Source organism: Oscarella lobularis, chromosome 16 (genome assembly GCF_947507565.1).
Source record: "Oscarella lobularis chromosome 16, ooOscLobu1.1, whole genome shotgun sequence".
In the NCBI taxonomy this organism is placed as follows: Eukaryota; Metazoa; Porifera; class Homoscleromorpha; order Homosclerophorida; family Oscarellidae; genus Oscarella; species Oscarella lobularis.
In genome coordinates this window covers 2305149-2325277 of record NC_089190.1, presented here as the reverse complement: position 1 = coordinate 2325277, position 20129 = coordinate 2305149, and the positions used below count along the sequence as shown (strand labels likewise).

Genomic DNA, 20129 nt, shown 5'->3' with positions numbered 1-20129 from the left:
GTAGCGCACGCGACCTTCTAGCGCTATGGAGGACAAAGAAGCGTCAAACGATGCCGATCAGCCCGTTCTGCTCGCGGCAACCAACCCTCTCGCGCCGACCGAGACGAGCATAGACATGGAAAGCTCCGACGGCTTTCTGCTCGTCGACACGAGCGAAGAATCGACTGGAAAAGCGAAAAAATCGACTCTAATGGACGACATGCGCTCGAAGATCGAAAAAGAAGTCGCAGGAAAAATGTGGAACGCGGGAAAGCAGCGCGCACGACGCGTTCTCGACATCTACGGCAACGTCGATCTCCTTCGACCCTATTTCGACGCCGAACCCCATCAAGTTCGCTCGCGTCTTCTCCATTCGCTACTACCCCGGAAAATGACGTCAGAATCAATATCAATCGAGGGAGAATTATACGGGCCTTTAATGCTAGCATTCACTCTCGTCGCCATATTGTTACTTAGTATGAAAGCGAGTGGGCATAGAGTGCAGGAGGGGTCCCTTATGGGAACGGCTATTGGTGTGGCGTTTTTGTACTGGATTGCCACTTCGCTTGTCTATTACTCCCTCGCCTATCTTTTTAATTCGTCTATTGGCTTGTTAGAGATGTTATCGCTCGTTGGTTATGGATTATTTGGGCCTTGTCTGTGTTTATTTCTCAGCACCGTTTTGCAGCATAGTGATACGGGCTACGTTTTCTATGTGACTTGGTTTGTGTTCGTTGGGCTGTCGGCGCTGAGGATCTCCTCCGTGTTGGCATCTCGCACTCGCATTCGACAGCAGGCATGTACATTAGGTATAGTAGTCGTAGCAATTCACATGCTTTATACGTTCTACTTAAAACTTGCTTATTCGAAATTGTATGAAGCTGCGAGCCTGTTGTAGATAAATATATGAGATTTATGACCACGTGATCTTTACTACATGAGATTTATGACCACGTGATTTACGTCATGGCGTTCTACTTGAAGGTGGTCGGTGCTGCGATCGTATTCGCCTTCGTGGCCGTCTACTTAGTCGACTTGTGGATCGACTCCAAGTCTTATACGTTCGATCACGACGCTATCGCGACCATAGCCAAAAAGCACGCCGGTAAGGACGTAAAATGAGTAACTAGAGCGTCTAAACGGGTCCCAATACAAGGTAAGAGTCACGAGGTCGCTTACAAAGAGGTCGAAAGCGAGCTGAGAAAGCGCTACGGAGCACGCATCATACCGAATCCGCGATGGGTGTTCGTCAACGCCGGCGGATGGATGGGCGCCATGTACGTTCTCCACGCCAGTCTCTCCGAATATCTCCTCTTCTTTGGAACCGCTGTTCCCACATCCGGGCATTCAGGCAAGACAAAAATCGCCTCCCCACTAAAATCGATTAATTACTCATTTTTATAGGGCGCTACCTATTGAATATTTCCGATACGGTTATCGAAGGGAAATACCTTCAGTGGCCGGAAGGCGACACGAAAACCAACACCTATCTCCCTGGTGACGTCATATTTCATGCAAGTGGCGAAGCAGCTGCCATACAATGGGACGGAGACACGTGGATGGTCGAATATGGCCGCGGCTTTATTCCCTCGTCTCTCTGCTTCGCCTTGGCCGACACCGTCTTTAGCACGACTGATTGGTCCATTTTATGGAATACTGTCAAAGTCTATACTGGAGCCATGTTTCACGAATTGACTCTAGCTCTTTGGGCCTAGTCTTTTTCTTTTCATCTACACTTTTTGTTTGCTCGCTAAAAAAAGGGGAAAAATGAAAAATAAATGATTTTTTGTGTACTTGGCTATGTCTCTAGGTGTTGTCTCGACCGCGTGTTAGACTATCGTTTCGATGGATTGTGCTTCGGAGGAGGGACACCGTGTCGCGCGCTCGATTTCGTTTTCTCCCGTCAGCCATTTCAGAAAACGGCAAATTAATCTTTACATACAATTACCAGTCATTCTCTACCCCATACATAGATCAAGTGATTTTACCTGAAACATGTCTTTCCATTGGGTTGCCAAAGCAAGCTGAAATTTCGCTAATTCGTGACTGGATGCGAAAAATAGAAGCCACGATCCTCCTTCGGTATTGTCAAACAATTCAAAGTTCTAAAATTACAGCTACTTGGGGAACTAATAATAAAATAAAAATAAATTTATTACCAGAGATGAATAGGCTAGACAGTCAGAGTCATAAGAAGCGCTAGTGATTGTGTCCACTTGGCATGACGTTATCAACTCAATCGGTTCATTTTTATGATGTTCATAGAATAAATGTATCTGTGAGCGTGCGTTCCAAATAACAGAAGTAGAATTAGAATTTTTTTTCTTTACCTTATTAGCTAATATAGCTAAGCTACACGATATGGGATCTCTCGAGCGATCATCAGACGCCTTAATTTAATATTTTAGATTCGTGTAATCACTGGGGATTTGACTCACCGCTCCCGTGCCAGCCACGCCTTCCAAAATCCGCATCATCCATTCCTGCGTTTCATCCGAACTGTCTGTCGCCAATACCATTGAGTCGACATTCTTATCAAAAGATATTATCTATGTTGATGAGAGTTAACCGCGCGGACACAATTTCTACACTAAGGGCATGCCTCAAAAGCGTTTGGCTTATCGCAGTCTTGACGTCGCCTGCATCCGCCACATTTCCCGCCCCTGTACAGTTAACTAATTAAAAGAACGCTAATGATTTAATCCGGTTGTTGCCTCAGTGTAAAAGACGCCTTGCAGTCCCTATCATTCTATATATGACGGAACGTCAGTTCTTTGTCTCTATAATAGTTCTAATCTATCGTACCTGATTCCCAAACTGCATTATTACCCCATTTCTAACCCCCACACAATCATTTATAATTCTCTAACAAACGTCTCCCCTTACTTGACGTCCAGAACAAAATAGCCTTCTCTCCAGTACGTCACTCCAAGAAGCGACGTCTGAACGTTTAATTTCCCTTGTTTAATAACTAAAAAACGACGTGACTACATCGCTCGCCCTTTTCTCATACACCAACCGACCTCTATGACTTTTATAGGCAGAATCTATACCGGGAGAGTTATTCTGGGGCTGCCAAAAAACAAGCGCGTAGTGCTGAATGGGAGCCACCTACGTAAGAAATAGAACTATAACTAGTCTCTATATCAAGGCTTCCTGTGACCTTGCTATCGTCTGATGCTAAGCAAGCCTTTCTTATCAACATATCCCTAGTATCATCTGACTTAAAAATCGGAAGAGATACAGCGCATCGTTCCGAGGCTATCAGCTGAATGGTCGTACACAAAGACCTGCGTGAAAAAAAAAGTGACGACGCTGAAACAACATCAAAATTTTTTTCTTTTATCAGACCTAGTCACAGCTTCGTTTGCTGTGACAATTGTTAGCGATTCTCGTTTGCGATCGGTCAACGTTAGAGTCTGCCAATTTAGACTAACCTATTAATTAATTAATATGAGTAATAATCATATTAGTGCTTGGTAATTGTACCGCTAGATTATTGACTTTCGTCAAAGGCCACTGCTCTAATTTTTCGAAACGATCTCCACTTCCATCTTAAGTAGATACGTAATGTCGAATTTCAGTGTAGCACTCTTTTGTACCTTTTCCCAGGACGTAAAGTACTGCGTCAGAGATCAAAAAATACGCTGATAGATACTTGCTCTTAGCGCGAACACGCAGAACATTGACAAACTAAACAAAATTATTCAAACGACATTTTTTTCACTAATGTTCCTCCTACCTTGATTATTTCCTCGTCGTCATTTCCAAGTATATTCAAAATCAAAAGTAGCTTCGTATTCTCATCAAAACTACGTAGACATAGGAGCTCAAACAAGTTGGAACAAGAAGCACGTCACGTACGTGATGTCAGCTGATTTGAAATCATCGTCCGTCAAAAACGGAACAACAGGAAAACCAGAAGAATCAAAGACTGCCCATCAAACGTAAATACGGTGAAGAGAGAGATGATTTAATATTGACTCTACCTGCACGTTCATCAACAGACTCCCTTTCTTCTTCTTTTTCTTTTTCTTCTTCTTTGCTGGTGCTAACTTCAGGTTCGACGTCTTCACTCTTATCACCTTGGCTACCAGTTTCTTCTGGTTTTTCTTCACTTGCTGCGCTCTTATTGTCAGCACTTTCTCCTGGCTCTTCAAGCGCGTTTTCTTTCTCATTGCTTTCCTCTAAATCCTCTTTACTAGTCTCTATTGGCACTGGTTCTATCTCCTGCTCCTCTTCTTCCTCCACAGGAGGCGCTATCTCGTTATGAACCGCAGGACTAGTAGCAATCTCCTCCTCCTCTTTCTCCTCCGCTTTAGATTCTCTCCCATCAACAAAGTCTCCTTCTTTTTCTTCTACGAGTTCCTCTTTCTCACGAGGCGCTGCTACACTATCGCTACTAATTTCGGGACCCCCTAAGGCGTCGGCGTTTTCAATCGACTTTTCCTCTATACTAATAGTTCGCGAGCTACTGTCGCTCTGACGTAAATCATCTGACGCAAATAATTAGCCTAGCGAATTGGTCTACTTTCTAGGATACCTTCCAAAAGACTTGCAGCATCTGCCTCCTTCGCTTCAGTAGAAACCTAAAAAGAAAAAAAAACGACAAATAGCAGACTACGCCTTTTCAATTAATCACAATTATTAATTATCAAAATCTACAAGTTTGCACTATTGACCAGCAACAATAATAACTACAGTATGTGTATCTCCCCAATGTGTCACTGTGTTGCCTTCCCCCCCTCCCCAATGTGGCACTCCTCCAACATTGTCTCAAGAGACTTTTTCGGCGGCGTGCAACTCAGCAGAATCTTCTCACGAATTTGATTCTCCGGTAAATGATCATCAGCCTCGCTCTCGATATAGAACGGCTGACTTGCTACAGGCTCATGCCTCGGACTAGCCAACTCGCTCAAATAGGAATGCGCTAGCGCTTCCTCAGCCGTAATTCGTTTCCCAGCATCAAAAGTCAACATCTTCCCCAGCAAATCCAACGTCTCGGATGAGACCCCTTGAAGGGAATCTCCCCAGACAGGTACATCGCGATTTTCCACAGAAAACGCCCCTTCAGGTATGCTAGCAAGATCGGACTCGCTCAACGCAACAGTATTTAATATCAATCGAATTTGTTCAAACTCGTTCGCACCCGGAAATAGCGTTTCGCCATTGGAGAGCATTTCTCCAAAGACGCAGCCAATGGACCAGATGTCAATTTTATTTGTATATTGTTTGGGCGTGAGCATCACTTCCGGTGCGCGATACCACTGCGTGCAGACGGTTTCAGTCAAAAAACCGCTATGACTGTACGCGGAATCGACGATTCGCGCCAAGCCAAAATCGCAAATTTTCAAAACGAGCGTATTTATATCAATAAGGATATTGCTCGGTTTGATGTCGCGATGTATGACGTTCGCCGAGTGAATGTATTTCGCGCCCTTGAGAAGTTGATAAAGGAATAGGGTCACGTGATCGGACGTTAGCTTTTGACTTCGAAGTAATCGTCTCAAATCGATGCTTAGAAGCTCTTGAACGAGATAAACGGCGTCGAAATTGTTCTCCCCCGACGTGGGGCTCACTGTATCGTAGACCGCGACGATGTTTTCGTGATTGAGTCGCGCTAGAATGCGAATTTCGCGTAGAATCGCGCGCGTGCAGCCTTTCGCCGTTAGAGCGAGTTTTTTCACGGCGACGCGACGACGCGCTATCGCGTCGAACGCCGAACAGACGATGCTGTGCGCTCCGGCGCCGAGAAAACGTAGATCGGTGTACTTTGAGGGAATTCGAAACGTGTGGCCATGAATGAGGGTTTCGGTCATCGCTATCGGGGTGTCCGTGGGGGAAATACTGCGTGTTGTGGCACGCCGACTATACTTATGCTTGCGCTTGCACGCAAGTGACGTAAGAGCGTTTATGTGACTCAGCCTTTTCCAAATATAGACCGCTGAGTGCACGCCCGCGAATTCCGCCCCAACGCCCCGTATGTGCAGCTGCGTCCCGTGCAAAAATCGCTCACCTTTCTTATACTTTTCTTTCTTCGTTCTTCAGGCGATTGTTTCTTTTTCTTTTTCCTCTTGCCTTTCTTTAAGTGCCGCACTTCCAAACTGCTTCCTTTTGCTTCGTCCTCTCCCTGAGGGCCCCCATCCCCAATCTTCCCATCAACCTCCTCAGGAATACTCTCAATCCTCTCAAATCTTCCAACAGTCAAACTGACGTCCTTCTCCTTCTCCTCCGCTTCACCCTGAGACGAACTCTTCACGCGTATCGGCGCTCCACTATCAATATTAACAGCAGCCCATTTCTCATCTCCCCCTATTCCTTTATCGCGTTTCAGTTTATCCATGACGAGACTTTTGGCGGCTGTCGCTTTGCTCACAGCAATCTCTTTAGCAGATCTCGCTTTTTGAGCGACTTTGGATGCAACGTTGGACCAGGACCACGTCCGGGTCGTTCCACTTGGAGTCGTTACACTTTTGCTACTTTCTTCGCTGAATGATTGGAGTGCTGATACTTTGTCAGGAGCTGATGTTGAGAGCTCGGATTCACCTGGTTCTCGAGTTCGCGCGAGAAAATTTTTCACTTTTGACGTCACAAAATTTATGGAAGAAGTAATGGAATTGGATTCAGTTGGTGTAGTCGGCTGACTGCTTGAAACTTTTTTAGTGGGAAGATGTATTGACATTAATTTGTTGAGGGACAGGGGACCCATGTTGAGGAGGCCAGCTTTGGATGGACTAAAAGCGCCGTAATCAAAGTATTCGCAATCCTACAAAGAAAAATAATATATAACTTATATTGTTTATCCATTACTATTGTCAATTCAAAAGTGAGATGATCAAGTCCAGATGCAAGGGTAAGCAAAACGGGTAAACGCTAGAAAGAAACATTAGAAGAAAAAAAACGAATGAGTACTATGAGTCCCTTACCTCTTCATCTCTCATAATAGCATTCCTATAAAAAATAGAAACCTAGACTCATACTAGGAACCCTGGCTGTTCTTACGGATCATATTTGCGTGCCATCAACGCGTCATTCGATGAGAATAGCCTGAGATAATTCTCCAGGGCGTTCTCATTCAAAGCCTGCAGCAGCCACGCCCTCCCTAGAAACGCCCCCCTCTCCAATCAAACCCCCACAGGACATTCCCCCCAAAAAACACGCACCTCGGCCAAGATCAGTCGAAACTGATGAAAGATGCCGAATCAAGTGAACTTCCTCTTTGCGAGTGTATTCGGCGACATAGGGCCAATATCCACGCTCAAACCCCTTGATTCTATATAAAAAATTAAAAAATATATAAATTTTTAAGACCTATCCACTTAAACCAGTCTAAATATTTATACTGACAATTAACAATAGTAAAAGGATACAAAATCCTATATATTGAGATACAAAATTGAAACAGGAAAAATATTAATTTTTAATTAAATACAAGACCTATCCATTTAAACCAGTCTACATAATTTTATTCTAATAGTAAAAGGATACAAATCGAGATTTTTAGTTGGGGGGCCCATTCATTTCAAAAAGGCGCGAGTCTGTGTCGAATTTTTTCCCTTTGGCGCTTACCCGTGAAGCAGAACGTGATCGAGTTTCTCGCAGAGTCTTTGCAGGTCGGGATGCTCGTTATTGAGCGGCTGGATTTCGTCTGAATCGGTCGAGAATTGTTCGAGTTGAAGCTAGAAAGGCGAACGCGCCTTTATTTTCGTCCCCTGAGCCCTTTCTCGACACGAACCTTCTTCACGGCATCCGATATTTCGCCTAGAAGCTCGTCTTTGAGGGAAACGACGGCGTGAGCCGCTACTTCCTGCGCCATCTTTGCTTCACGTGATTACGCGTGCACGTGCTCATTTATCCGGGGGCGGATTATTTAAAAGTTATTTATTCAAGTTTGTTCGCCATTTTCGGGGCCTTTCATCGTTCTAATTTGCTGCTCGAGTTCACAGACTGCTTTTTCAATCTCGATATTTTTTCTCACCAACTCATACCAACTAGAGAGGAAATTTCAAAATTAAAATTACCTAAAATGTGTCAAACCTATATTCTAGCTGCTGTAATTCAGCTCCAGCTTTAGTCTTAAACAAAAAATTAGTATTTAAAATTTTTCAATGTATTGAAGTTTTCATGTACCTGTTCTTCTTTTCGTTGCCAATTCATTTCCTGAATTTGGCTTCTGCATATAAAATAAAAGTAGTCAGAATGGTGACTCGCCATCCCCACTCACCTCAAAGCCTGCAATTGTTTCTGTTGCTGTTCTACCATCCTCTGTAAAGACCTACATATTTCCTATATAATTTCCTCCACCAATTATCCATAAAAAGTCTACTCGTTATGCATTTTCCACGCCGCTGCTCCATATTTTGCCAATAGCTCGAGATTGACTATTCTATAGATGAGGTTCTCGTAGCGGGGGCCCCTTTGAGGACTCGCGTTGGCTTACCTTGTTGCTTGATGCTCCAACTGGGCTGCGGAGTTGTTTACGCTCTCTGTCCACGCTCGAATGTCGTTGCGCTGTGCTGAACTAGGCGGCGGAAGTTCGTATCGCTTCATATTCAGCTGCTCGAGAGGCAAATTGGAGCCGATTCGTTCGAATTCCTTTTCGAGTACGGGACTCTAAAAGAGCGAGCTCTAGCGTCTCAAAACCCGGTTCACATCAACTCTACAAGAAATTTGTCTTCGGTTAGTGGCGGTAGGTAGTCGAGATAGTTCTTCGTTGGTCTGTAACGCTGCGTTTCCTCTTCGATCAAATACGCTGCCTATATCGCGATTCAAAGAACGATTTCTTTGAGTCCAGTCCATCGTACCACTTCTCTGGCGCTCGGATCGTTGTACACTTGATCGTAATAGGGTAGGGAATCGAGTTGGAAGTCACCTGCCATTTTGGGCAACTGAAGCGCGCTATACGAAGTCAAGTACATTGAGTGCATTGAACAATATACAAAAATACAAAGTACAAATGCAGACAGCTACGAGACTCGGACGCAATTAACAATAGCCACACCACTGTTACTAACAACTTGACTCTGCTAGTCATTCACAGGCTCCCTAGAAATGTCATCAGTCACAGGTTTCCTGTCATCAGAAGAACCATATCTGGCATTAGGAACTTGAATGCGAACAATAAGTTCGGCGTCTTGTGTGTCGCTATCCATGTCAACGAGCTGCGGCGAGAGGCCCATGAAGAAAAGTGTAAAATAGGCCGTGAAAAATTGAGATGAACTTCCAATATTTTCAAACGTTTTGGTACGGACAACGTCCACAAAGAAAACAATAACCAGCAGTACTATAGCTAGACCATAAAAGCCCACTCTTACGAAGATATAGAAGCAATAGTTGCATTGATACGCTTTTTTCAAACAAAGGAAAGCGAGAAACACAATAAATCCCGAGATTTTGAAAAGCCCTCCGGCTATTCCGGCGGCTTTGCCAAAATCAAGAACCAATTCATAGCAGATCAGTTCAGCCGAAGACTGGTTACAGAACGGAGTGGGGTTGCATCGATCTACCGAGCAGTTGATTGGGGGAGTTGAACCCGTAGCGTTGTCAATGTTAAAACATGCTTTTCCAGGAACACAGAAATCGGTGTATGTGGTATCAAACAGAAAGACGTCCCAAAAAACGATAACTGCTAACCAGAATACGAGTTGAGTGAGAAAAAAGAAGAAGTTGACAGTCCTGAAATCCAATTTTCCTTTTAGACCTAACACAGATATTTTCCCGTCTTCTTCTTTAAGAGTCTCACTGAATGTCATCAGCACAGCCTTCTTTTCAAATTCATATAAAGATACGATGCATCCGAAGTTGGGAGCAAAGCACGCAACGAAAAAAAACACAAACCACAGACCAACGCTTGCCCATTCTATGTAAATAGGAATGCTGTCAACCGTCTCTATTTTTCCGAGCGTCCAGTCTAGTGTTGTTTGCGATGACATACTAACAGAGAACAAGAGAAATGAGAAACAAGTAAGAACTGCCTGCGCTTTTGTACACAATACTGGTCACCTCCCCCACCTGCGCACGCAACAACCTTCTTCCCAGAACTGAAGTCAGATGATTCTGATTTTAAAAATAGAAACACGAGGAGAGGCCGTTCAGGATTCATCAAGTAAACAGACGGTTAGCGGAGCATTATTTTCTTGACATCACCGCGATGGTTCCTACATACAAGAGTTGCTTTACTAAGATTTAAAATTCGATAAAGATCTGTTATCACAGGTGTGTGTCCTGGCATGTTGGGGATGTGGAGGCCAAGGTTTCCCAAAGAAAATGCTATAGGGCGTGGTCAGTAAAAATCTTGTCTCAGTCAGGTAGTTTTGCACTGAAAAGAGAAGATATCCGTTGTAGCAGCGAGTTGGAATCGGACAACAGAAAAAGCAAGAATAGAAGCAGCAATACGGAGACGCAAGTTTGAGGGTTGGGGGAGGATTGAGGACCCCTAGCTTAGCTAGCTGGCACCTGGCCGACTCATCTTTTAGCGCATGCCACTGAACCGTCCTACACAATGCCAGGCGTGCAGCTGTTTGGAAACTTTCCAAGCCGCAAGCGTAACTGAAAGAAAGCACTAGTAGCTGTGGAAGGCAGATAGGTAAGAAGAACGTCAGTGATAGCGCCATAAACATTTCTGCTACTGTACTAGCTGTACCTCCCACCTTGGCTTGCTCACCGCATGATGCCACGGCCCGCGGCCGGAAAGTCCACGAACTTCCGCCAGTGCCAGCAATCGGAATCAGCGAGGGATTTGCAGCGGGATTTGTTCTGGCAGCCGGTCCGTCATGTATTGCCATTGCGTCGATCGACATCCAGCTTTTCACTCCGATTGGCTAAAGTACTTTAAACAGCACGTTACTCTTAAATCTGCGCGCCGTTTTACCTCGTGACGCCTTCACGACAGACTCGTCGCAGTCACTGACGGTGCTGTAGATGGACGACAATCACGTGCTCCGTATTCTGCATAAATTATATCTTGCAATACAGGTGCTAACACAATTACTGATTCGTCAAAAATAACGGCCACGTGTTTCGAGTTCGGTCTCTCTAGTGAATCAAATTAGATATCGAAAACGTTTTCTTCTGAGGATTAGCCTGTTCCATAGGCGATCCAGCTCCGGTAAACTTCCCATTGTGCTGTTCTCCATTCGAATGATTCGTCGACGGCGGCAATAGAGCAGCGGGCGAGGGCGGACAAGGTAAGAGAGGCAGAGCCCCGGCATACATGGGCACGGGACTGATGGGCGAAACGAGCGACGAAGGAAACGAATACACCCAACATCCGCCAGGGGGCGGATACGAATACGCTAAACCGTGAGTTCCGGCGGCAGCCGCAGCGGCGGCGGCGGCGGCGATCGCCGACGGCGGTGGGGGCCCCACTCGGGGCAACTGAAATCGACTTTTTCGCACGCGATTTCTCGCGTGGCGACGACGAAAGTCGCCTCGTGCGAAATCGTCGAAATTAGCCGGATGTATGGCCCAATAGTTGCCCTTGCCACTCTCGCACCGGCCCGCCTTGATGAAGCATTCGTTGAGTGAGAGATTGTGACGGACACTGTTTCGCCAGCCCACTTTGTTTTTATACTGAGCGTAATTTATGGCAACATACTCATAGATGCCGTGAAGGCTCAGCTTTTTCTCGGGCGATGCTAATATAGCCTTTGCAATCATCGCAATGTACGACTGACCGTTCTTCACGTCTCTTTTCCTCGAGACGGTCGCCGCTCGACTTTCCGCCTCCGCAACGTCGGCTTCGACTTCGGCTTCCTTATTTTCGACGTCCTTGGGCGGCGAAGGCGAGCAATCGGCGTCGTAATCGTCGACGGGAAGACCGCCGGGACCGCAATCCGAAGCGGAAGGACTGGGGATGGATATGGGATCGCTAGCGTCGTGCTGCATGAGTGTATAGGTCCAACGTGAGGCTTGCAATGGATCGTTTGATCGAGTCCACCTAATTCTGTCGCGTTTCGCTTGTTAGCGGTCAAGTGGGTGGGAAGTTTGACGCGTCCGAGCGCTCGATCATTGGTCGACGGGAAAATGACGCCAGATGTCCTAGATGCCCACCAAAGGGTGCTAACGGTCGCTACCCCCGACGCTCTCGAGCGTGAACTCGTTATCGAATTGCGTCTACGCGTTGCGAGCGAATCGCGAGCGAAACTGGGACATGGCAAATCGATGCAGCCTCGTTCGTTTAGACGAGGCGAGAAACCAACTGTGACGGCGACGGCAGACGACGAAAAGGACGAAGATTTGTCTGCCGAACCGCCGCCACTGGAACACCCTCCCCCACCTAAGTCTCGCTTCTCTTTTCTAGCCTAATTATAGGTGCCAATCATTTGCCTTGTCTCATCGTCCTGTGTTTTCTCGTTTACGCGCAAGAATTCAACGCTGTTCCTGCAAAACAATAACACTACCTCCGCGCACGAACGCAAACTCTCTTAGAACTTGAACTCGCGATGTTTTTTGCTCGTCGACTTGCTCGACTCTTCCGCCGCTCTCTTACGTTTTTTCTACGCGAACGCACGCATGGAGGGAGGGTCGCGTCGCGCGGCGCGCGCGAAAAAAATCTCGACTCTTACGTTTTGTCGCGCCGTGTGCTCGGCGACCATATCGCTCAAATCTTCCTTGTCCTTATCCTTCTCCTTCATTTGCCGCTCGTATCTATAGCACCACCGTGTCGGTATCATCGTCACGTACGCTTTGTTTACTCACTTCGCCGTCATGGCCGCCTGGTCCATGTCTAGTTCAGTGGGATCGAGCGAAACTTCGATTCCGTCCGCTCCCTTACGACACCGAGTTCCCCAACGCGGAGCCCCACCTATTCTCTCGATCTCCTACCTTTTTTCCGACGTCGTAAACGTGCGATGAGCCCATCATCGCTCCCCCGCCCACGCTAGATTTCTTCTCGGGAAGAACAGTGAACAAGGCGGGGGCCTCTCCACTAGAAGAACCCTCTCTTCGATAATCCAACAAGAAAAAATCAATTACCTTTGTTCCATCGCTTCCTCGATGGTCTTCCGCTTTCTATAAATCATCTTCGAGCCCCCTCACGAACAAGGATCTCGTTTTTACCGTAATTCGATCATTTCAGGGGTCTCAAGTCCACCGGGAATCGAAGTCATTCCACTGGGAGTCGTAAGACCCTCAGCCGGCGTAACAATCCCACTCTCATCGGGCGCTGCGCCCGCTGAAGCGCCCTCCTCATCGCCACCCTCGTCCGAATCCTCCTAGGAATTCAATAAATAAATAACCAATCGCACTATATTTTTTTTGAAACTCGCTTCGTCTGATTCGCCCATTTCTTCCTCCGATTCCGATTCGAGTTCGCCCCAAAGCGTTTTGTCGACGACTTCGTCATTCAATTGACCCTAAACACCGACATAACAGTTCAAATCGGCCCTGTCTAAGTTTGGATAAAAAGAACACCCTCTAGGAAGTGAAAGTGCTAAGTTTTCGAGTCGGTTTAGATGGCACCTCTTTAGGGGAACTCACTCTTACCGAAGCAGGATCTGCATCCGTTCCAAACACGTCTCCATACAACGGACGACCTTGTTCGTCCACAGGAGGTTTTCCCCAGCCGCCAGGATGATATCCGAATGAGCAGCCCTGCGTAAAAACATCTGGATGCTGCCCTCATATAAATACTCTTATAAAATCTACGTCAGGGACGGGAGCGTTTAGGCCAGGGATGCGTAGGTTCGGATAGGAAGGTGGGGGACCGTAACGCTGCATGGCGATGAGCCAAGGAGGAGGAATTCTCTCTGAACCCTATATAAAATAAATCGTTATTTTATTGATTTATTTATTGATTGTCTTACTGGTCCCACTGGCATTCCCAATGAGGTTTTGAGATCGTCTGATAAGTCTCCGGGCTTCTTTTCCTTCAGCCGAGTCTCGAATTCTTTGCCCTAGAAGACAAAGTTGCATAGATCCCAACCCGGATACAGTACTACTGTACCTCATAGTACAAATCCCCATGGATGGTCATAAGAGGTTTCGTTTGCCATCTAAAATATTCATTAATTAAACAAATCAAAATTGCGTTTCTGTTCTAAAAGACCTGAAAAAGGCGTCGTGGAGTTTTTGATAGTCAACATTCATTCTTCCCATTTTCGGACGAACCTATTGCATCATTAAAAATAACGTTTTTCTAATTGATTTCATGCTCTTGTACGCGTTCTCGCGTTTTGGCCTTCAAAGACTTTTGACTCTCCTAAACGGAATCCAATAAGAATTCAAATTCAAATTCGTTTTTATTACTTTTTCCTGCAACGCTTCACGCATTTCCACAATACCAGTTTTCTGCAACAAAGTATCCCATACAAATTAACGGAAGACGTTTTCGCCCCCATACCTTGATAAAATCCGGAAGTTCAAAAGCCTGCTTCACAAATCCTCTCTTACCCTATAACATTTTTAAAAATCCAAAATGATCTCAAGAGATTATTAATTATTATTGATCTTACAGCTAAATATTTTCTCTTGAAGCACCAGTGTCTTGGAACGGGAACAGTGTTGCGAGTCGACTAAAGAAAAAAACTGCTACAAATTCCCTACACATGTATAGAATCTTACTTTCAAATCGAGTAGCAAAACGGGATCTTTTGCGGTGACGTCATGCATTTCCACCAAATCAGGACGCACCACTTTCTTTAGATTAAGAAATGTATTCATTATTAATTGACGGGTATTTATTTTTTACTTGTTTTAAATCGGCTATTCCCATTCTCATCATTTTTTTCATTTTCTTTTTGGACAACTTCTGTTCTCCATCCGGTTTCTTCTGATCGTTCTAGAGAGAACACTCGTGGATCCATCATCAATATCGATTATCACGTACAAAGCCTTCATCATCATCTGACGAATCACTCTTCTCAGCTTTAATCTCCTAAAAAATATTGATATTATCAGAATCAATGCCCTATAAAATTATTATTATTTATTATTACGCGAGCTCGTTTTGTTTCCTCCTGTTCTACAGGTTCAACAGCCGGATCCCGAATCTAATCAAAATCCTTCTCAAAATCAAGAAAAAGAGACCAATTTTTATTCTACTTTAAACGCTTCAAAAATTTTGCTAAAATCAGCATAGATTGGATTTGATTCATCAAACGCCGCCGGCTCAGAAACATACCTAAATCAATAATCAATAATAATTATGGAGGTGCTACACTGTGTCTCACTCTATTTCAACGTCATCAGGCTTTTCATTTTCATTCTCCTCCCGATTGAATTGAACAGCCGCCGCTCTCCTTCTCTTCTTTTTCTTTTTCTTCGTTTTGACTCCTTTCGCGCTCGTTTCCGTCTCCATAGGAGCGGCATCTCCACTTCCGGCTTGTTTCTGATCTCCGCTTCCAACTCCGGAATCCGAAGCGAAATCGGGTTCCCTCTCTGGGGGGCCGCTTTCTACTTGATACCAAACCCTCTCTAAGCCTCTCCTTTATATAAAAAATGATTCTTATTTACCTGTTTCTGTCGTTTTTTCCTTTTGATGCGTCGAAGAAGTCGTGCCGTCTGTTTGAGTCTTGAACGAGCGTTCATTTGTCGTCCTCTGCTACTCAATTGCAATATTCGTACCTGTTCTTTATCGAAGAAGTCGGCGAGTCGTTGAACGAGCTCTTCTTTTCGACCTGCACGCGAAGAATTCCCTTGAAAGGAGCCCCACGCGTTCATTCAGTGCTCCAATTACCTGCAGTTGAAAGGTTGTGCTTTGTGAGAAGAGCGCGTAGCTCCGGCACTTTGTTCTTGCGTAGATTCTGTGGAGACATGTTAGCCGCCATTTTGGACAGTCACATGGCAGATTACATAATGTCTATTTCTAAAGTATCACGTGGCAGATTACATAATGTTATTCGGTTCCATCCCTCTACTGTGTGTACTCTATGACGAATAATGATAGGGATTATAAGTAATCCAATTGGAAACTTTTTCCTTATCTCTTGGCTTGGCACTGGATGCAAACAAAGACTTGTACGTCTTACTTGCTTTTGGATTCTCAGCAACGCTTTTAAAGGAAGACCCTTGCTTGATGGCCGCCTTAGCTTCGGCCATCACCCCAGCTGCGATTTCTGATCTCTTCAACGGCTCCTTCCCCTTTTCAATTTCTTTCTCCTTTTTCACTTTAGAAGGAGGCGGAAGAGATGAAGACGAGACTTTTCCATTCAAAACAGCACTCGATGCAATTTCTCTCTTCTTTCCCCCTTTCTATGAAAAAATTCTAATTATGATATATTTCTTCTATTGATTTTAACCTTTTCTTTCTTTGCTTTGGCCCTTCTCTTTTCCATCCTATCTCTCATCTCATCCTCTTCGTCCCTCGTCCCATTCAATATGATAACATCATCCGCGTCATAATCTTGACCCCACTAATAAAATTTACTTGATTATATTAATAAAATAATTAAACGTCTCTCACCTCACTCTTCACGGCATCCGGGACCTCCTTCATCGAACGCTCGGCACAAACGTACCCATTTTTCCACAAGAACAAAAATCTATAAAATTAAAAATCACATTAAATTAATAATTAATTCTAACCCAACACACTTGTGTCGTCCATTCATTTCCAACCCGGAAATAGGACACATGTACTCGGCTGCCTGTGTATCAACATATGTATCAGCTTTTCCCAAGCACGAACGATCGTAGGACGAATTCTTCGTCAATTTCAATTCGCAGACGTCTTTCAGATTGCGAATGTGCGACGCGAAGTCCGACTGGGCGCCGCCCTTGTTCAATAGGTGCTTTATAACCGACTCTTTGTTATAAAGTCTATGTGGGGGCGTGGTCGCGACAACGTTTTTCTCCCGCTTTCTGCTCGATCTCACCTTCCCAGTTCGCAAGCGACTATCGGAGACTTCAATTCTTGTTGCGTTAAAGCGCAATAAGCCCAGCGCGCTCGTAATTCGACGTCGCGACCGACCTAAATCCCCCGAACGATGCTTCTGCGACGAATATCGATTCGCCAATGATCCGAAAAGTACCTGTTCGGGTTTTTTCTTGAGTTTGACGAGCTCGTCGCGCGTGGGAATCGTTCCTCCGTCGCAACCCATGTTTACGCGAAAATGCGCAACTGCGTAACTGCGAGTCCCGTAGAACGTAACACAAAAAAATGTCGTTACAAAAATACGAACACAAAGTTAGTGAAATACTTTTCCGAAATCCCAAGCCTTTCCTTCGTATTGTCTCCAACCTCGCACCATGTAACCCCTTCAAAAAAATTCAGATTACGTCATTTTTTTATTAAGTTAAGAAGGCTTGTGACCTGTTCTTCACTTTTGGATGTCCCTCTTTCAAAATCCTTTCCTCTGCTTCTTTTCGATTTTCCACTGTTGTTGCTTGAAAAATGACGTAGTCATTGCTGGCCAAATATCTAAAAAATTTTCTATGATAAGAAACGTGTAATTAGAGATCATTTATCCCACCGATTTATAAAAACAGGTCTCGGCTTCGAAGACAAGTTGTTCTTTGACCCGTGTATTGTATGAATGTGAAAGAAAATTGTATCCCCAGCCTTTCCTTCAACAGGAATAGCCTTTTCAAAAGGCCAATTCTAAAAAAAGTACACGTATATTAAAATTAATTGACTATTAATTTAATTCACTTCCAGAGCAAGATGGGAATGAGTATCAATGTGCTCAATGTGACCATCTTTGTGACTCCCAGGTGCCACGTAAAGAGGACCTAAAATAGAAAAAAGTGACTTTTTTCTCAAAAGGATCCAGTACCGTTGTTCAGAGTCAAGTTTGTGTCAATGCAATAGTTCAATGTTCCAACTGGACCCCCCTTTGCAAACTCAAAGTATGCTGAATCCTAGTGTACAAAGATAAGAATGAATCAAAATCTGTTGAATTGCCTCACTTGATGCATAAATTTGGCATGCCCTCCCATTGGTTCCTTGTACACAATCTATAAAAAAAAAAGAAGCAAGAGAATGTTCAATAAAATAATTGCATCATTTTAATCAATTCACCTGTCCTTTGCCAAACAGTTCAATACTTGGACCAAGTATCTCTTGACAGATATCTAATATAAAGTATTTAGTAGGTAAATGTCTCTCAAAACATCCTTACCTAAGCATTTGTCATCCATACTGGCAGCCAGCAAGTTTGCACACGTATAATAATCAGTCCCAAGGACCATACTGAAATTTTAATTATTAAATAATAATATAGGATTTATGTATAAATCATATATGTACTGTACATCTGCTCTTTTCTTGAATATCCATCTGGAGCTGGAATAAATAAAGTTCCGTCATCAGTCATCCAACCCTCCTATAAGATACAATGGAGAGCCTGTCGCGATAAAACCCTGCGTTCTATTTATACGGGAATTGCTTTCTTTCTATCGAGAAGCTGAACCGATTGTTTGGCTTGATATTCGACCGCTTCGACGATCGACTTGACGTATTTTAAATTGAGCCCGCGCACGACGAGGCATCCGTGCTCGCGATAAATTTCGCCGGCCGCTTTTACGTCGAGAGCAGCGGCATCGACCTTTTGCCAAGAACTACGAGGCTATTTTGGCTCCGTATCGACGTACGTACTTCAAGGTCGTGGACTGTCACTTTGGATCGCGCAAAGCGAGGCTTCAGAGCTCGCAAACAGGCGCCGAAAAGGCGTCTACTCATTTTCGGCTTCTGGTCTAGCGCACGTTCCTCCAAATTGTTACGTCAGTCCGAAAAATTCACTTCTATGAGCCCGTCGGCAAGCCCTCTATGATCTGGTGCTATGTAGTCGCCAGCCTAATTTTTTTGATCGCGAGCAATAAGCATTTGAAAAAGTAAGAGTTCGAAAGCGAAAAAGTTCATCTACTCACGACTGTCGTAACAATAAACCCACACTACCAATGCTACGGGCAATGCTACGTGTGTAGGACCTGTAGTAAATGTAGCAAACGAAAACCTGTTTGACGGGAAACCAGAAGTTCATTACTTCATTTCCTTACTGTACGTACGTGAGAGAGCAGCGATGCGACTAGGCGTCGTTCTTTTCGGACTCGGCCGCGCGGGCGCGGTTCACTTCAACGGCATCGTACGAAATCGTCGAATCGATCTTCTCTACGTCGTCGAAATGGAAGAGGAAATAGCGAGAAGCGTCAAAGCACTCGAAACGGAAGGAATAACGATGGCTAAAGCCGTCGATCACAGTCGAACGGACGAAGTATTGAATGACAACGCCGTTCACTTCGTCGTCGTCGCCACGCCCACGCATACGCACGAGAAAATCGTTCGCGCCGCATTGCAAGCGGGAAAGGGCGTTTTTTGCGAGAAACCAATCGCGAAATCGCTCGAATCGGTCGCCGAAATCTACGACGAAGCGACTCGCGTGGCGAAACCGCTCTTTTGCGCCTTCCAACGCCGATTCGACCCGAACTTCGACGACGTTCGCGAACGCGTGCGCAATGGCGAAGTCGGACGCGTTCACGTGATTAAAACGTGTAGCCGCGACTCGCCGCTGCCGTCGATCGAGTACCTTCGTCACTCGGGCGGCATGTTCGTCGATTGCGCCGTTCACGACGTCGATTTAGTTTGCTGGATCCTCGGGGAAACGCCCACGTCGGTTCAAGCCCAAGCCCACGCCTTCAAACAGGATATCGCTGACCTCGGTGACGTCGACACCGTTGCCATAGTGATGAAGTTCCCGAGCGGCGCCCTAGCGCAAATCGACTTGAGTCGTCATTCGTGCTACGGTTATGATCAACGTTTGGAAGTTCATGGGGATAAGGGAATGCTCATAGCGTCCAATGCAAAGGATAACACTGTCAGTCACTATTCGCCGCTCAGCGAACGCTCTGGCTCGTTTCAGCATTCCTTTCCTCAGCGCTACAGACAAGCCTATGACAACGAATTGAATCATTTTGTTGATGTTATGCTTGGGAAGAAGCAATTGATGCTTAGTAAGAAGGATGCCATTGTCGCTGTCAGGCTTGCTAATACCTGTGAGGACTCTTACAAGGCTGGAAAAACTATTCAATTTCGAGCAGATGAATGAATGAATATGGGAAAAGAAGCACTCCTATATCAGAAAATCAATAACTTTTTTTGCAGTAGGACTCCCTAACTGTACAGTAGAAGCGTACCACGCATGTTATTTCTTTCTTCAAAAAGTTAATGTTATGGTATGTGACATTAATTTAAAAAATAAATTATCGATACTCAC

The 20129-nt window shown here is 45.0% G+C and overlaps 9 protein-coding genes and 1 pseudogene across 9 annotated transcripts; 3 read left to right on the top strand and 7 right to left on the bottom strand.

The window, feature by feature from the left end:
* The first annotated feature begins 14 nt into the window (after positions 1-14).
* LOC136196700 (protein YIPF3-like) lies at positions 15-896 on the top strand. Its single transcript, XM_065986302.1, has one exon. The coding sequence runs from the start codon at positions 26-28 to the stop codon at positions 875-877; it is 852 nt and encodes a 283-aa protein (XP_065842374.1). The 5' UTR covers positions 15-25; the 3' UTR covers positions 878-896.
* A 45-nt stretch (positions 897-941) lies between these two features.
* Positions 942-1772, top strand: LOC136196602 (sigma non-opioid intracellular receptor 1-like). Its single transcript, XM_065986192.1, has 3 exons — positions 942-1084; positions 1136-1330; positions 1384-1772. Exons 1-3 carry the CDS (start codon positions 946-948, stop codon positions 1692-1694), a joined length of 645 nt encoding a protein of 214 aa, XP_065842264.1. The 5' UTR covers positions 942-945; the 3' UTR covers positions 1695-1772.
* On the bottom strand, positions 1684-7857 carry LOC136196559 (pleckstrin homology domain-containing family M member 2-like). The gene is made up of 25 exons (XM_065986141.1): positions 7715-7857; positions 7549-7658; positions 7143-7252; positions 6982-7081; positions 6906-6930; positions 6790-6852; positions 5996-6745; positions 4523-4568; positions 3969-4475; positions 3844-3913; positions 3722-3791; positions 3582-3672; positions 3469-3533; positions 3331-3416; positions 3143-3269; positions 3003-3090; positions 2866-2950; positions 2785-2815; positions 2694-2728; positions 2582-2642; positions 2418-2528; positions 2310-2369; positions 2139-2255; positions 1968-2084; positions 1684-1911 (listed from the first exon to the last, which is right to left on the bottom strand). Exons 1-25 carry the CDS (start codon positions 7793-7795, stop codon positions 1786-1788), a joined length of 3132 nt encoding a protein of 1043 aa, XP_065842213.1. The 5' UTR covers positions 7796-7857; the 3' UTR covers positions 1684-1785.
* LOC136196585 (mitogen-activated protein kinase 1 pseudogene) lies at positions 4582-5984 on the bottom strand (annotated as a pseudogene).
* Positions 7846-8862, bottom strand: LOC136196603 (pre-mRNA-splicing factor SPF27-like). Its single transcript, XM_065986193.1, has 8 exons — positions 8784-8862; positions 8643-8735; positions 8420-8592; positions 8306-8365; positions 8204-8254; positions 8110-8152; positions 8017-8054; positions 7846-7970 (listed from the first exon to the last, which is right to left on the bottom strand). Exons 1-8 carry the CDS (start codon positions 8856-8858, stop codon positions 7865-7867), a joined length of 639 nt encoding a protein of 212 aa, XP_065842265.1. The 5' UTR covers positions 8859-8862; the 3' UTR covers positions 7846-7864.
* A 2062-nt stretch (positions 8863-10924) lies between these two features.
* Positions 10925-12186, bottom strand: LOC136196597 (forkhead box protein D3-like). The gene has a single exon (XM_065986188.1). The coding sequence runs from the start codon at positions 11863-11865 to the stop codon at positions 11014-11016; it is 852 nt and encodes a 283-aa protein (XP_065842260.1). The 5' UTR covers positions 11866-12186; the 3' UTR covers positions 10925-11013.
* A 115-nt stretch (positions 12187-12301) lies between these two features.
* On the bottom strand, positions 12302-15748 carry LOC136196563 (splicing factor 3B subunit 2-like). The gene is made up of 25 exons (XM_065986147.1): positions 15656-15748; positions 15544-15596; positions 15433-15490; positions 15150-15375; positions 15022-15100; positions 14916-14969; positions 14807-14854; positions 14669-14758; positions 14542-14616; positions 14433-14492; positions 14321-14371; positions 14227-14268; positions 14141-14179; positions 14027-14088; positions 13925-13973; positions 13785-13874; positions 13627-13734; positions 13465-13572; positions 13248-13334; positions 13039-13193; positions 12955-12990; positions 12805-12907; positions 12679-12749; positions 12546-12627; positions 12302-12476 (listed from the first exon to the last, which is right to left on the bottom strand). The coding sequence occupies exons 1-25, from the start codon at positions 15744-15746 to the stop codon at positions 12405-12407; spliced, it is 1989 nt and encodes a 662-aa protein (XP_065842219.1). The 5' UTR covers positions 15747-15748; the 3' UTR covers positions 12302-12404.
* Positions 15749-15760: 12 nt separating this feature from the next.
* LOC136196591 (replication termination factor 2-like) lies at positions 15761-17018 on the bottom strand. Its single transcript, XM_065986181.1, is given in 6 exon segments — positions 15761-16170; positions 16218-16331; positions 16382-16460; positions 16513-16737; positions 16794-16889; positions 16891-17018. Coding segments are annotated over 6 exon segments (966 nt in total). The 3' UTR covers positions 15761-15846.
* Positions 17019-17039: 21 nt separating this feature from the next.
* LOC136196592 (L-proline trans-4-hydroxylase-like) lies at positions 17040-19489 on the bottom strand. Its single transcript, XM_065986182.1, has 11 exons — positions 18515-19489; positions 18297-18464; positions 18172-18242; positions 18039-18109; positions 17939-17991; positions 17827-17874; positions 17694-17778; positions 17570-17649; positions 17391-17518; positions 17231-17338; positions 17040-17175 (listed from the first exon to the last, which is right to left on the bottom strand). Exons 1-11 carry the CDS (start codon positions 18596-18598, stop codon positions 17106-17108), a joined length of 966 nt encoding a protein of 321 aa, XP_065842254.1. The 5' UTR covers positions 18599-19489; the 3' UTR covers positions 17040-17105.
* Positions 18889-20128, top strand: LOC136196587 (myo-inositol 2-dehydrogenase-like). The gene has a single exon (XM_065986178.1). It carries the CDS (start codon positions 18939-18941, stop codon positions 19959-19961), a length of 1023 nt encoding a protein of 340 aa, XP_065842250.1. The 5' UTR covers positions 18889-18938; the 3' UTR covers positions 19962-20128.
* The last annotated feature ends 1 nt before the right edge of the window (position 20129 follows it).